The sequence below is a fragment of the Monopterus albus genome, unplaced genomic scaffold (genome assembly GCF_001952655.1).
Source record: "Monopterus albus unplaced genomic scaffold, M_albus_1.0 scaffold40.1, whole genome shotgun sequence".
In the NCBI taxonomy this organism is placed as follows: Eukaryota; Metazoa; Chordata; class Actinopteri; order Synbranchiformes; family Synbranchidae; genus Monopterus; species Monopterus albus.
Window position 1 is genome coordinate 4,484,612 of NW_018127920.1, and position 16,550 is coordinate 4,501,161.

General features: G+C 39.2%; 1 protein-coding gene across 2 annotated transcripts in view; it reads right to left on the reverse strand.

Moving 5' to 3' along the window:
* The window catches only part of mamdc2a (MAM domain containing 2a), a 51,338-nt gene that overhangs the window by 13,203 nt on the left and 21,585 nt on the right, over positions 1-16,550 (reverse strand). For both annotated transcript variants that reach the window (XM_020599381.1, XM_020599382.1), the window contains exons 4-9: positions 11,152-11,236; positions 10,883-11,020; positions 7,738-7,994; positions 4,750-4,843; positions 2,073-2,219; positions 1,381-1,646 (exon numbers count right to left, since the gene is read on the reverse strand). In XM_020599381.1, coding sequence (XP_020455037.1) covers positions 1,381-1,646; positions 2,073-2,219; positions 4,750-4,843; positions 7,738-7,994; positions 10,883-11,020; positions 11,152-11,236 — 987 coding nt within the window. The remainder of the gene's footprint in view (positions 1-1,380; positions 1,647-2,072; positions 2,220-4,749; positions 4,844-7,737; positions 7,995-10,882; positions 11,021-11,151; positions 11,237-16,550) is intronic.

Consider the following 16,550-nt stretch of genomic DNA (forward strand, 5'->3'; position numbering starts at 1 on the left):
ACTGCAAAGCCACACTGTGCACGTGTTACAACAGTGTGGCTTCATAGTAAAAGAGTGCGGGTATTACACTGACCTGCCTGCAGTCCAGACCCGTCTCCCATTGAAAATGTGTGGCGCATTATGAAGCGCACAATACGACAACGCAGACCCCAGACTGAACTGAAGTCGTACATCAAGCAAGAATGGGAAAGAATTCCACCTACAAAGCTTCAACAATTAGTGTCCTCAGTTCCCAAAGGCTTATTAAGTGTTGTTAAAAGGAAAGGTGATGTAACACAGTGGTAAAAATACCCCTGTCCCAGCTCTTTTGGAACGTGTTGCAAAATTCAAAATGAGTGAATATTTGCAAAAAAAAGTTTATCAGTTTGAACATTGAATATCTTGTCTTTGTGATGTATTCAATTAAATTTGGGTCAAAAAGGACTTGCAAGTCATTGTATTCTGTTTTTATTTATGTATTACACAATGTCCCAACATTGGAATTGCGGTTTTTATTTGTCAATCAAATGGCTTCTGCGAACTGTCAACATGTTTAGGCTACATTTCAGTAAATTTATGTAAAACTATGCCAAATTTGTTATTAGCAGTCGTTGTTTGCTGTGTACTATACTGTACTGCAAGCTGTCAATGCATTGGTTTGGTACGCTATTAAATTCTGAAGGGGCATATGGTGATATGTAAACAGGGTAAGGGACATTTATTTGCAGTGGACATCTAGGAACATGATACCCTCGGAAAGTGTAAATCAATTAAATCTAATATGTGCATGATGTGTGTCTGTTTAGATTGACTGAAATACGTATGACTGATTTCTTTGATCAAATTATGGCAGTTGGGCAGTTAGGAGTTTAAAGTATCATACCTTATTTGCTTCTATTGTTCATGTTGAACAACTGGATGCTGCAACCAACCTTCCATTGTTTTTACAACACTAGAATACATGAATCACCTACAGTATATAAAATAAGGTTTTCATTTATGGAAGAAGGTACATGTTGCGAGCTTGACAGTGACGTGATGACTGATGTAGTTCTCAAGATCTTTTTAATGTACATATTTGATAACTGGTTACACAAAACAATTAGTTTATTTAGCTTGTTTGGTATGGATTTCAGTTTGAAACTTCGGATACACTGTGTGAATAAATTTAACTAGTAATATCAAACATGAGTAGCTCTGCCACTTTCATGCTATCAAAGTAGCTCTCTTGGGGGAAAAAGGTCAGAGACCCCTGTTCTAGCCAATTTATCATTCCATGTATTTTTTCTCATCCATCAGCCTGTCTTTCCATTCTCTCATTCAAGCCTTCAAAAGCATTCAAAAGTCATTCAAAAGCATCAGCATCCACATATAGTACATCATTGATCTAGTGCTTCATACCTTGGAAAGCATGGGCTTTATGTAGGTGATCTCCACCTCAGTCCATACAGCCCTGGAAGTGTCTGCCAGGCTCCATACCTTCTCCTGGGCCACATTGTTCTCGTCATAAATGTAGAGAACAAGAGCATTGTCTGCATTTCTAAATCCATGAATCACGTAGTAGAACCTCAGGCAGTATTTGTGGTTCCCTGGTAAAAAGGGACCATGAAGTCGACCAACATAACCGGGCATCGATGTGAAGCGAGTGTTTGCCAGGAGGAAACAGCCTGAGACAAGGAACATGTTTAAGAATAAGGTTGGCAGCACACGGTACAAAGTAAAATAGCCTGTCTATCATCATGATGTGGTGAGTGATGAGCTGGCGACAGTGCTGGGCTGAGAGCAAACTTAAAAAAAAAACAAAGAACAGGACAACCAATGACTTAAAGACACAATATTGCAAAGAATATATAATATACAATTAAAAGATGAAAAAAATGAAAGGATCACAATGCACACAAACTATTAGGAGACTTGTTGTGCTAAATGGGATTGTGCTCATTTCACTCTTCTACAAAATGTTTTTTTTTACCATTGCTGGTAACCATCTGGTTTTATGTTAGAGCAAGCACACACTGTAGCAGCTGAGATGTGTGTTCAGAAACACTGAGCAATGTAATGTTCCGTTGAGTCTGTGGTGCAGTGTGCCTCACCTGTTCCTGTGGTATGGTCTCCTATCCTGTAGGCATTTGGTTTGACTGAAACTCTGCTCCACACTTTAGCCTCTGCTCTCTCCTGGTAGTACAGACACAAGCCATTCTCAAAGTCACAATTGGCTATAGAGGGATTAAAGGTCGGTTCTGAAACACAAAACACAGCATTGCCAATATAAGCCCCATGATGCTCTGAGTTCCTCTCCTCTCCTCTATTCAGTATTCAGACCCTTTGTTATGACACTTGCATTTGAGCTCTGCTGCATCCTACTCCTATCAGTGGTCGTTGAGATCTACAGCATGACTAGAGTCCACCTTTGCCTAATTTGATGCATTAGTAATAATTAGGAAAGGCAGACATCTATCTATTTAAGGTCTCACAGTGGATGGTGTATGTCAGAGTGAAAACAAAGCCATGAGGTCGAGAGAACTGTCCTCAGACTTGAAAGGTAGGACTGTGTCAAGACAGATCTGGGGAAGGAAAAAGGATCATTTCTGCAGCAACTGAAAGTTCCCAAGAGCACAAACTCCAGGTTGTGGTGTGCTTTGCTTGCTCTGTAATAGGTGAAAAGAGGAGCGGACTCTTGCCAGCTAATTTCAGCCAATCAGCATGAGGTGCTTTTGCTCGTGCATGGTATAGTGTGTGCATGGGGGAGGGGGAGTGGGTGTCAATTTGGTCCAGAAAATTCCTAATGCTACTGCAGCCAAAAGGGAGGGGTGGCAGAAAAATTACCAGCTCCACCGCTTCCGATTACTGCCTATATAACTAAACAACCAGGAGAAGAAAGAGAGAAGCACATAAAAAAGGACTGTAATGTAGGATATGGTCCGTCTTACCATGCTAACTCTGAGAGACGAGGCAGTCCAAGTAACTTAAAAACAGTGCTGATTTATTCCATGAACACAGGTAAAATTAACATTACACGCTCAGGTATCTTGCACCTCCATCCTGCACGCAGGCAGATGTAAGATGAAAGCCCCTAAACCCACCAGGCCTATACATTATATCCCCTCGGTTGGGCTAGCCCCATACTACACAGAAACGTCAACCGAGATGTCTCTGTTACCAGCTTTGCAGCTGGTCATAGCAGTAGTCAAAACATGAAGCAAATCAATGTGTGTGTGTCTGTGTGTCTGTTGGTTAAGTGGTGTGTAGCTAAAAACATTCTCACACGACCTCTAGTACATGTCATGACATTAAACATAAGAACATATTATGGCTAAAGCTACAGTTATACACGTCATAATAATAATATTAAACACCCTGTCTGCTGACAGTCATCAACTCTTCTCTCTAGTTATCCTTGACCAGATGTACCCTGTAGAAACTCATAAGCATGACTAAGCATTTAACAGTCTAACTAGACATCCTATCTCCACTAAACATTTCTAATACATAAAGTATCTATCCAGTTTCTATCTGACTAAAAATACCCAAAACTAACATCAATAAGGTGAGTAGGAGACCAATGTAAACATAGCTATGTGCTGCTTTCAAAAGATGGAGAGAGTTCTGGGATTTAAAAGGGATGAAGACAGAGGTTGTTCTTTTTTAGCTGGACAAGTGGGTCAATTATTTACTACCTTTGAAAATTGTTATGGTAATCGGCTAATTTTTATGGTAATGTTACACTAGAAATTTGGGCATTATCGGTGCCACATTAGCCTGTTTGCTAAATCAACTTTTCCTGACATTCAGCTAAATTGCTAGTATACAGATGTATACAGTTGTTCTGACTTCAGCTGTAGGAGATGGAGAGTGTTGTGAGAGAATAACAGTGGAGTCTGTAGCTGGTTACCTACATGCTGTGCCCCACTCACTAGTTTCCTGACATCTCCTTTGGCACTGGCTCTTCCTCCAGTCGCTAGTATCATTGCCGTGGTAATGTGTGCTCATGCGTGAGTGAAGTGGTTACAAGCTCCTAACCGAAACAACTTGTGGATCTGTGTTCATGGTGATCAAAATGTAAACATTCTTTTGTTAGAAACGTGGACTATACCTTTAAAAGTGAGTGAATATTGAATATCTAGCCAAAGACTGGAGTTGTAAGCTGAAATCTCTCACTTTGGATCAGAATCACTTTGATCTTTTGCTCATGTGACCTCTATAGCCCAGCAGCAGCCATCTTGTTTGCCGTTCCCCACCCCCTTTCCCTTGTACACACAAACATACAACATACAGTATTTGCATATACCTTCATGTTTAGCTTAGTGTCTCCAAGTTATGTCTTGGACTATTATACTCAAAGTATTGGCTGTCCAGTTAATGTGTGTATAGTTTAGTGTTAATGCTCCATTGTCTTTCATTCTTTCTTTTCCTCTATCTGACCTTTGTCTTTTTTCTCTTCAATGCTCATCTCATTTCCCTCTCTCCTCAGCCTTCTACTTCATGTTATGTTTAATCCGGGGGCCTTGAGTGACATGTTGGCCTTTGCTTGCCCTTATACTCCCTGTTTAAAGCCACAGAAGGGCTTAGTTGGGAGTGTTGAGAATCTCTTCCTTAACTCTAACCCTTACAGCAAAATTAGTATACTCTGAAATCCAACACTTTTACAGTCACTTGTGTCCACAAGTGACACCCCAGGTTTTAAACCCACCATATTGAACAACCAGTCAAACTGAACCAACACTGAGATACAGAACATTCATTAACTGTCATCTAAACATCCCTTCTCACCTGTGTCAGTGTGGCAGAATTCAGGAGAAAAGGAGATGTCATCTATGGCCACATATCCGCCTCTGGCACTGTTAAAAGCCACCTCAAACACCACCTGGTAACATATAAAAATAAACTAACTATTAACAGATGGATAATGGGCAGTGAGCAACCTTTCACTCCTGAGAACATTCTCTGTAAATTGTTAAAGACATGTTGTGAAGTATGAGGACTGATAGATGAGCCAGCTGTAGAAGCCAGACAGTGACATCAGTGTACTGTAGGGTAAAATTCAAGCACATGAGACAGTCAGTACAGTGCTGCTTGATGGAAAAGCTCTGTATGACTCTTGGCACAAATAGAAGGTAAGGTTATACAAGCTTCTTTCCACAGAGCCAGCAGCAGACTGTGGGAGGTGATCTGGCTGAAAGAAAAGGAAAGGAAGGAAGGAAAGTGCTGTGGAAAGCCACAGAGGAGTGGGTGTATTTGAGTGTCTCTATTCAGCTGCACACATCAGAGTACAAGCACAAAGTCGACATAAAATAAGTATCACATTTGGAAAAGTGTGATCTTTCTGCACCATGTAATGAACATGAGATCATGGAAAACAAGTTGAAACACTTGAAATACAAAGAAAATGACAAGGGATTAGCGGTGTGCATTTCTCACAAACCAAGTAAACAAAAACTTCTAAAAGCTGAGAGTGAACAACAGACCAGTCACAGCATTTACATACTGTACTGTACTGTCAGAGTTACAGTTGAAAGCTGTTGAAATGAGAGAGCAGCAAATGGGTTACCCTACAAATAAGGCTGAATGATTTTTTAAGTGTGATTTTACACAAGTCCTTATACACACATTAAATAGACCCGCAAAGGTCTGCAAAGTCCAAGTAAAGTGACATTAGTGATTTGCTCCTAAACACATCAGTGTTAGAAAACAGTTGCTGAAAACATGTTAAAAGACTGAGAACTATGTAGTGCTAAATTGTGGAGTTATACCAATACAGAAAGCACAGCTCGATGACGCACTGGAACCATGCTTAACATAACGCCTCTGCCCAACACTGTAACGTTATAAATCTGGGCTTCCACAGAGCTCGATGCCTGCATTTGTTTTTTTACAGCTACAGTCATGTTTTTTTTAAAAGAAATAACATTAATGCTGCTGCCTCAGTATTAAACAATGACAAAAGGAGGAACCTGAACCTCTGAACCGACCCTACTGTACTTGTACTGCTGAGAGCAGTACCTCTGGACTACATTGCATTGTTAAACTAAAGGGCCTTAATAAAAGTATACAGCAGCACTATGTCTAAAGTGCTACTCTCGTTGCTGCCAGGTCATGCAGTATGGGAATAAATCAGTATTGTGGAGAACAAATGTCCAGGGAGCCTGTCTTAAGAAAACCTATTGTGTCTATACAGCAGTTTGTTGATATCAAACAAGCATCAACTAGTTGTCTACAAGGCTACTGGACTGCTTAGGTACAAATGACAAATGTTTCTGTCTACGTCATTCTTTGAATTATCAAAATCAAATAATCAAAAGACAATTGTTTTAGTCCTCTTGTTGCTGCACTGTACACATACAATTCAGAGAAGCAAAAAATGACAACACAATACAAGTATTTAAACCACAGTGCTCCAGGCACTATTTTCCTAAGGGTAATTCTGCACATTACATTCTACATGGAACAGATTTAGCTCTGCATGTGCTGAAGGTTTCAGCTCAGCACTGGGGAAGTTATGTTACTCACATTACTTGACAAGCACAGAAGAACAGGACCAATAATGCATTTGTCTAGTAGCTCTGAGGTAGTAGTGTGCTATGGAGAGGCTGCTGCTGGTGGCGTGTCAGTCTTGTGTTATTACACCACAGTCCACTGCTGTTATATTCTGTGCTTTTCTGGTTTTTTTGCAGTTAAAAATGGATTTATCCATTAATGCATAAAAGAAATTAGAACATGAAAAAACTTCAGATGTATAAAGTCAAAGACACAGACACCATGCTACATTTCAAGTCATTCCCAGACAAGTGGGAATGCTGTGGAGTCATTCTGCTATATTTCACCTACAACAGTAGTGTGACAATTTGCTCATTTTGACTTTTATATCCAAATAAAGTAGTTTGGAAAACCTGGAACTGTTAGGGACAGATGTGAGGTTACTGTGACCCTGACCTTTGACCACCAAAATCTAATAAGTTCACCCATAGGTCCAAGTGAACATCTGTGTCAGGGCCACTCGGTGGCCGCTGCCTCTCCTCCGTCTTTCTCTCCTCTGCTCTCTCTATCATGTGGGCTCTGCACCTCAGCTGTGTTGCATTCCAGTAATTAGCAACTGGTTTGTCATGCACACAGCTGGGGTGCATCCCGATGATTACCTTCGCCTCCTTATATAAACTTCTGGCAGATGCTCCGTCTGGGCCAGAACATTAACATAGTAACGCGGACTGTACATGTTGGTAGAATGCTACGCTGACAGACACTGTGCGTTTTGGCTTGACTCTACCACACTACCTACGCGCTACGCTCATTTACACTACACTACATATCATACATATCCAAGTACCGTACTTTCCCATGTTATGTTCTTTTGATACTTTGTGTTCTCTTTATTTACCTGCTACCATCATGTTTTTCCCCCTAGCACCTGGGTCTGCAAACTTGAGTCCAACCTGGTGAGGGGGGCTACCATAACAATCTGTGCCAAATTTAAAGAAATTCCCTCAAGGCATTAATGATGTATCATATTCATGAAAATGGGTCAGACAGATGGACAGACAACCTGAAAACAAAGTGTCTGTGGCTGCAGCTATTGCCAGCACTGAGGCATACCAACAAAAACAATATTCAATTTGTACTAAACTTAAATTAGCCAAAACCTATGCAATAAAAGTTCATAGCAGACCACAGGTTTTTAAACTGACTTCGGTTTTCATTCATTGCAGTCCATTCATCACCTGAAGCTTACCTACTCGATATAATTGTGCTAGCTCAGTTACTGACCTCCGAAGGGTATGGCACTTTGATGTCAACGCTGACCAGAGTCCAGCCAGCAGTAACATACGCCTCTGGCCTCCAGATCTCTTCATAGTGGCCCAGCTGGTCTCTGGTGAAAACTGAGAAGATGTTTCCCCGCTCCTGGTCTCGATGGTAGTAAAAAGACAGACAGCCAGCCATGGGCACCGTGGTCATAGGTGAGGATAGCTTGGCCACTTCCTGAAAGTGCTTGGCGTACACAGAATCCACATACATGTAGTGGCCTGGAGAATAGAAGATATAGATGAACTCAAAGTAGTTATGATCTGTGACAGTCACATTGATAGGATGTGTATGGTTTTACAATTTGTCATAATACTGCGCAAACAGATTTACTTATATACACAGGCACACACGCACTCACGCTGTGTTTTCATTCCTTGTGGGGACTTTACACTGACTTACATTCATTTCCTGTAGACTTATCCTAACCTTAACACATAACCACTATTTGCCTAATACCTAACCCTGACCCCAACACTTAACCCTAACGCCTAACCTCATCCTAACACCTAAACCATGTTGCCACCCTAAAATTCAGTGACTAGCTTCTGGTCCCCACAAGGATGACCAAGTCCCCACAGTGTGAGTGTGTTAACAGGTTTTGGTCCTCATGATGTAAGTAATACAAAGGCGCGCACACACACACACACACACACCTCAGTCAGTGTTCTTAAACATATTTTCGTTACAGGCTGCAGTTACCAACGTTTTAATGATGTTTTTAAGCATATAAAGTAGAGATGAAAACCATGGACCACAGAAGTCCAAAAAACTGCAGCTGCCTTGGTCTCATGGCTATGAGGAATAGATTCCACTTCCAAAGATGGTGCTCCATTCATTGCCACAATGCCAAAACCATTTCACAGCCTAGCACCCTTCCTGTGGCCTTGGGGTCAAGCCTTTTTCTGCCCTTTATTGCACAACAGGGCATAAAACAAAAGACCAAATTGTTTTTTAATATTACCAGTGGTACTGCCTTTATATTAAGAATAAGTCATGTTCATGTGTTAATTAGCTGTTGTAACTGGTTAATTTTTACTGCATGCAGCTTCAAAGAAACAACTCTCTGAAAACTCTCCATCGCTTGTCCGGTCATGGTCACACACACACCCAGTCCCCCCTCCCACAGTTTCATTTTTCATTTATTTTGATCATTTGAATTTTTAATTAAAATTCCAAAACTTATAACTGATCATTTATGAATGATTTCATGTGAATTATTTAAATATCCCAGTTGTGTCTAGAGACAGCTGTTTAAGAGTGAGAATTTCTCAACAAATACTGGAATCCACTCCTCAAATTGGAGCCTTAGTACTGTCACAATTTTTATTTGAAGTTGATAATTTAAAATATTTACTTGGAAATCTCCTCTAGCATTTAGATATGAAACCATGCAACTGTACTGTTATAATGCAGCCACCATGAGCTAAAAGTATGAAGTCAAAAATCTGTCTACATTTTCTGTAGTTGCTAAGACCATCAGCTGCAGAAATCGCATCTCAGCAATAATAACCAGTTGGGAGCTACAGACATAAACAGCTAACCACATTAGCAACCAATGGAAGCTGTATATTTAACAAAAATATGTGTTCAGAGAGTATGAAACATAGTGTTCACAGAAACAGACAGAAGGAAGAGTAGACTATGCTGAAGTGATGATTTGAAACATTTCCGTAGACATTTGGTAGTTTTTTTGCAGTGAAACAGTTTTTTTATTTAAATTATTTGGTTATTGTTACACCATAGTTTCCCTTGGGGATTAAAGGAGTAACCTACAGTAACATTCAGACAGTATATAAGCTATACATAACTGCGTGCAAAAGTATGTCCACCTCAGTGCCAATTCCAATGGTCGATACAACCAAACACATTTAGTCTCATTTTACTTTATACTTTTACTTCACTACATTTCAGTTGTACTTCTTTACTCTACTACAGCATCCCCCTTTATGAAATGTTCTCTAATACTGTAATAATGTATGTCCTCTTTAGCCTCTTCCAACCTCTTTGGGTTCCTTCTGAACAGCATTTGAATCTTGTCAGCCTTCTTCAAATTGATCCACAGGTTTTTAATAATACTGTAACTGTTGAGGCACAGCTGCTGTATATGTGGTGAGAAAAAAAAACTGCCTACAAGGAGAGGAACACCCTTCCCAGTCCACCATGGTGGAGGTTCACTAATGTTTTGGGGGTGTTATGTCTGCATCAGGCACTGGAGCTCTGCATAAAGTGGAAGGGAGAATGAATGCAGTCCAGTGTCAGATGGTTTTAAAGCATAGCCTCCAAGCAGAAAGCTAAAAATTAAGAGGCAGTGGATCCTTCAACAAGACAATGATCCAAAGCACAGAGCAAAGTCAACTCAGGAATGGTTTAAAAAGAATAAGATGATTTTACTATGGCCTTCCCAGTCTCCAGACTTAAATATCAGTGGAAACCTGTGGATTGATTTGAAGAAGGCTGTACATAGAAGACAACCAAGCAACCTGGTAGACTTGGAATGAGTATGCTGTGAAGAATGGGCTAAAATTACACCTGACATGATTCAAATGCTTCTCAGAGGGAACCAAAAGAGATTGGAGGAGGTTAGGTAGGCCATAAAGTATTAGAGATCAGTTCATAAAGGGGGATGCAAATTAATTGATTATGACATATTATTACATGTTGAGATCAAACTTGTTGATCCTTGGAAAAAGTAGCTTTAGGGTCAGTATGAAATGCAAAAGTTACTTAAAATGTCAATATTTAATGCCCTGGGAATGACAAGGGTTTGGAGCAAATTTTCAGGTAACAACTTGGTTAAAGTGCTGGTATGATCCTCCTCTGTTGTCAAATTACTGAAATCTATGTCCATAGTGTTTTTGCTTTACTTAAAAGTTTAAATTTTGCACCTGGGAAGCAAGCAGTTTTGAAACTGTGGCAAATGTGACTTCACACCTGGATGTACAATCAGATACATGAGGATAAGCTTTTATAAGGTAAGATTTCAGCTATGCATCAGCATGGCTTTATTTAGCCATTAATCTGGAGTGGTTAAGGTTGAGTCTCCCATAAATGAATGCAAGTCAATTTAAAGTCCCCCTGAGGAATGAAAACAAACATGTAAACATACCTCTAAGGTTATAGTTGGCATGGTTTTCAAGCAGATTAAACTCTGGCTCTCTTGCCACACTCCCTCCAACATACCAGTTGACATTTGGGTTCCAGCTGTTACTGTAGCCACAGAGATGATGCTCCTCAAAATTACACTCTGAAAACAGAAACATCAAAGATGACCATTATGCCTGACTTAGTCTTGCATATTTTGTGAATAAGTACAGCTTCACACTAGACCACATATCAAAAATTAAACAACTCACTTGGTATAAGGTTGATACTGACCTATGCAGTAACCAGGAACAATGTGAATTTCAAAGATGGCAACGCTGTTCCCCGAACCACGTTCAGCTCGACCTTCCAGCAAAATCTGTGGATTAAAAAAAGGACTTGTCAATGAACTGTGTCAGCAGGCAGCTACCACCGTGGCCTCATTTCATATCATGTAACTGTTTTCTTTCTTTTCTTTTATATGGGACAATGCACATTAATCAGCATTGATAATAATATGTCACTTCACATCATGTTGCAATTACAGTGGCAAGAAAAAGTAAGTGAATCCTTTGGATTTACCTTCATGAACATATAAATCTGTCTTAAACAGAAATCTTCATCTAAGTTACATTAATAAACAAGCAATCTATCAAACCGATGAATAGTAAATGTAAATGTTCATAGTGTAGGCTGGAAAAAAGTATGTGAACCCCTCGGCCAATGACATCAACAAAAGGCAACTGGAATCAGAACCTGGCAAACCTGGAGTCCACCTGGAGTTTGCATAAAGTTGGAAGGGTTACAAAGTCATCTCAGCCAATAGTCATACTGTCTACAATGACTTACTCTTACCAGAAGTGGAGGCCAGCCAAGATGGCTCCAAAGGCACAATGCAGAATGTTCAGTGAGGTTAAAAAAACAAAAAAAAAAGGAGCCCAGAGTAACAGCTTAAAGCTTAAAGGAATTATTGTAGCGTCTACCATAAACTAATCATGGTAAATGGTTGCATGGAGTATTGGGTGGCAGGAAACCACAGAAGACACTGCTGGCCAATAAAAACATCACTGCATCGGAAGTTTGTCAAAGACCACCTTGACACTCCACAACACTACTGGGAAAATGTCTTTTGGACTGATAAATCAAAAGCTGAATTGTTTGGGAAGAACACATGGCACTAGGTATGTTGTAAATAAATAAATACATAAAAAATTAAAGAAGTAAATAAGTAAATTTCATATGAAATGAAGAAAATGTAATTAAAAACACCAAAAAGTAAGCAAATGTGTGTGGACTGCGGTGTCCACATACTTTTGGCCAAATTGTGTATCTATTGGATGAAGACAAGCTGATACCAGCCTTCTCATCTGAAAGGAGATTTTTTTTTTTCCAAAAATGCTGTGTTGTCTCTTTAATATCATATGAAATCCTATTTACTATCGTCTATTTAGAGACTGTTTTCATCATGACTCCAGTGATACTACAAGTTCTATAGCCAACTTTTAATGCCTAGTTACTTTTCACCCACCCTGTACATCAGTGTCATGTTGTTGTATCACTGTACTAATAGGTGCATGTTTTAGGGCTCGTTGCAAATGTGAGCTTACATTCATACATCTTCCCACCAAGGCACCTGTGCACTGATCATTCGCCATCCAAGTGTGTGGAAGAAGTATTTTCACATTTGCATGCATTACATTACATTCCTGTCAGGAAATAAATATATAACATTTGTGTTATTTATTTAGGTGTAGGCAGTGGATGGTGGGTAGGAGTTTGGCAGAAGCCAAAGTCTTCCCACCTACCAAACACCAACAACAAAAATCACACCCCTGTACATACAGTAAGCATGACGTGACTGAAATTTGTGCTGTGTGCTGCATGAATCACACTTTCTAATGAGTTCATGTATATGTGTAAGCATATGTGTTTAAGTACATTAATTTGTGCAGCACATTCATACAGAGTGGCAGCTCTTTACAAACAGTATAACAAAATGAATAAAAGAGGATTAAAAATAATGACACTAATAATAATGATTGAATCAGAAAATTTTATTAGCTGACCAATAAATAACTAATTTTAAAACTAGAACAGGACGGAACTGGACACTGCCTATAAGGTCAGCACAAGGTCAATGTGCAGACCAGTAGCAGTTCTTTACTCTGGCTTATGAGTAATGACTGCAGAGATGTTATGATGGGTGATACATTATGGCTGCTAGCTACATACATAATCATATGTGCAAGGTCTGGAGGTATTATTGCATATCACATCAACACATCACCATGTTCATATCTGCCCACAGACAGATGGCCCTTCAGTGCACTGGATCACTCAGATCAATAATACGAGTACTAATTCCAGAGCTATAAACACTAACCTGGAGCCATAATTTAAGACAATAGTTCCATGTCATCTTAAACTATGCATGCCTTCTCTTCTTTCTTTTTGTATAAATTTTAAGAATTGTTCCTTCCAGAAATGACTGTTATGAAAGCAATGATTACTCTGGTTAATAATAACAGAGGTAGTTAAACTTAGAAAAAGGCTTAGATGACATCATTGCTTCTTTTATACTGTTTGTGGACCTGAGCCTCAAAGTCTCTCTGTATTTAAGGAGAATTAGCATTCTTCAAATTTTGATCATCAAGCAAAACTACTTATATGATACAATCCATTCTAAAAAAAAGAGTCTGCTTTAAAGAAAAGCAGACTTTTTTAAAACCATGTTTACTGCATAGTACATGAGAAACTATTACAATCAATAAAATTCCAAATATTAAAAACCTTGTTTACAAAGCTAATCAAATGTGCAGAAAAACAGATTTTTTTATTCTAATCTGCAAGTGTAAATGAATTGCACTAAGTTGGTTCCAGTCTTATTTATCAGAAAGATTCCAATTTGTTCATGTTAATGATGAATCTTCTGCGCAGACTGAAGTTAGTCATGGCGTTCCACAGGGCTCTGTGTTAGGTCCAATTCTATTCACTTTATACATGCTCCCTTTAGGCAATATTATCAGGAAACATTCCATAAATTCCCATTGCTACGCAGATGATACTCAGTTATATTTATCTATGAACCTAGATGAACCAGACATAAAGGCCTGGATGTCCTGTAATTTCTTACTTCTAAACTCTGACAAAACTGAAGTTATTGTACTTGTGCCTGAAAATCTTAGAAATATGCTAATGTTTACCATATAGTTACTCTAGATGATATAGCCCTGGCCTCCAGTCCTGCTGTGAGTAACCTTGGAGTCATTTCTGACCAGGATATGTCCTTTAAATCACACATCAAGTCTCTAGAACTGCCTTCTGTCACCTGCGCAATATTGGAAAAATCAGGAGCATCCTGTCTCAAAGTGATGCTGAAAAACCACTGCCTGTATTTCTTACTTCCAGGGTGGACTACTGTTGCTCTTTACTATCAGGATGTCCCAATAATTCCATAAAAAACCTCCAGTTAATCCAAAATTCTGCAGGAACTAGCAAGAGAGATCTCTCTCAGTCACCAGCCACATCAACCTGCTCAGTGTTTGATTTTTTTTTCTGTGTTTGCTGTGTCTTGTTGCTTTTCTTCTTTTCTCTCTCCTTTATCCACTCACCCCAACCAGTCAAGGCAGAAGGCCGCCCACCAAGAACCAAGGTCTGTCTGAGGTTGCTTCTATTAAAGGGAGTTTTTCCTCCCTGCTGTCGCCAAGGCGGATTTGTTGGGTTTTCCTAATAATAGTAAGGTCTAGAGCTTACTTCGTAAAGTGTACTGAGATGACTTTTGTTGTGATTTGGCACTATATAAATAAAATAGAATTGAAATAAAATGTAAATAATGTAGTTTCATATAGTACTGCATTAAAACAAAGTACAGCTCCATCACAGATTTAACTCCTGAAACAATCAGAGGGCAGATCTCAAATTACATAGAAGCAACTTGGAGAAAACCAGTGCAAGATTTTGGATCAAAGTTAAACAGTAAATCAACAGCATTTTGAATATGCTCTGCCTGGCCTCCATTCTTTATTGACAGAACAATGAGGAGGGCCTTGCAATTTTCTAACCGTCTAGAAATAAGTGCCCTTTTAATGCCTCCCACTGCTGATAGGAAGCATTTGGTTGAATTGTAAAACCTGCTCTGGAATGTAAGATGAAAAGAAGAAAATGTCAGAGAGACTAAATCTGGAGCCAGTTAGGTCTCCTCTCTTCGCTTCTGTGAATTACTGTGCTGAGTTTTGTGGTGGTGGTGATGGGGGGCGGTGGGTGGGGGGGTAGTGAACAACATATATTTAAACTAGAGGTTTAACTACATTTTGCAGGAGCTTGCTCGTAGTTCAGCTACATTCATAATTGCATAGTGATTCAAGTAGTTACATTTTGTCCAATTTTTGTAGTTAACTACTGAAACTACAAACAATTTTGGGCCATAAAAAGAAAGGCATGATTTTTTGGTTTTTATTTTACCCTGCTACATGTGAGAAGCTTTTCAGGATTGGCAATGACATTTTCAGTGTCAAACAGAACAACCTGTTGGATAAGAACACTGACACTTCTCATGTGCTGACTAAACAAGAGATTCTACTCTGACAACCAAAAACAGAGGCCCATTATTTAGAGCAGTGTTCAAGCCATTGATACTGTCAAAAAAAGCTGCAAGTTGAAAACTGTTTTATTTGAGATTGTCAGATGTTACAAAAATGACAAGCAGGACAACCAGTGCTCAAGTCAGTGAAATGGTCTAAAAGGTGCAAGTGAAATATTTTTCTTTACTGTTTAGTTGTTATCAGATGATACAAATCCAGATTTGTTTACAACAAAAATGTAACATTCATTGCAGTGTTGTCCTTGTGAAAAGCTCAGACAGGATTGTTTTATTTAGGACAGGTTGAGGTCTCACGTAATAAACTCAACTGAGTGGCATTTTCCTGGCATGTGACTTTTTTGGATTATATTTTGTTATAATATTATATCACATGTACATTGTCAATTTGATCTTTTTTTTACAAAGTAGTTTGAACTGACTTTTCCAAAAGCTTTGCTGTAGTTCAACTTCTTCCTGTTTTAAGTAAAGGTAACTTTCAAAGTAGCACTGAATATTGTTCTCAAACACATCACAGCTGCACAGGTCTGTTTCAATTCTGTGTTTACACAAAAACTTGACGGAAAAACTTCAGTGATTTGAGATAAGATAATCAAGCACAATAAGGAATTGAAGATTACAAACTGACCACATCGCTGGCGTCTTAACTGGGATTCTTTAAAGTGTACCTCAATAGTAGATGTGTTACAGAGGAAAAGCAGTACTGCACAGAACTCTGTGGATTTAAATGTATAGGTATTCTGGACTGTCACACACATACCCAACATCACAGCCAAGTGTGGTTCCAGGTAGGTAGGTGCAGCAGGGAAAATATAACAGCACCAGCAATTTTAACAAAGGCAGAGAGGGAAGTGTCTGTACCACTTTCCAAAAACTTCAACACTAATTAAAGAGATGCTGACAAGTTGGATCAAAGGGGATCAGGATTAAATGTGTGAAAGTCCAGATTTTTTGACCCACCCATCCACCCTGACCTCCTCTTGCCACTGACATTGTCGCTCTGTACTGTATGTCATCTCCAGCAACTTCTTCTTTTGCCTCCTTCATAATTACAGCACTATAGCCACTAGAGGTTGCCTAACAATAAGACACAACA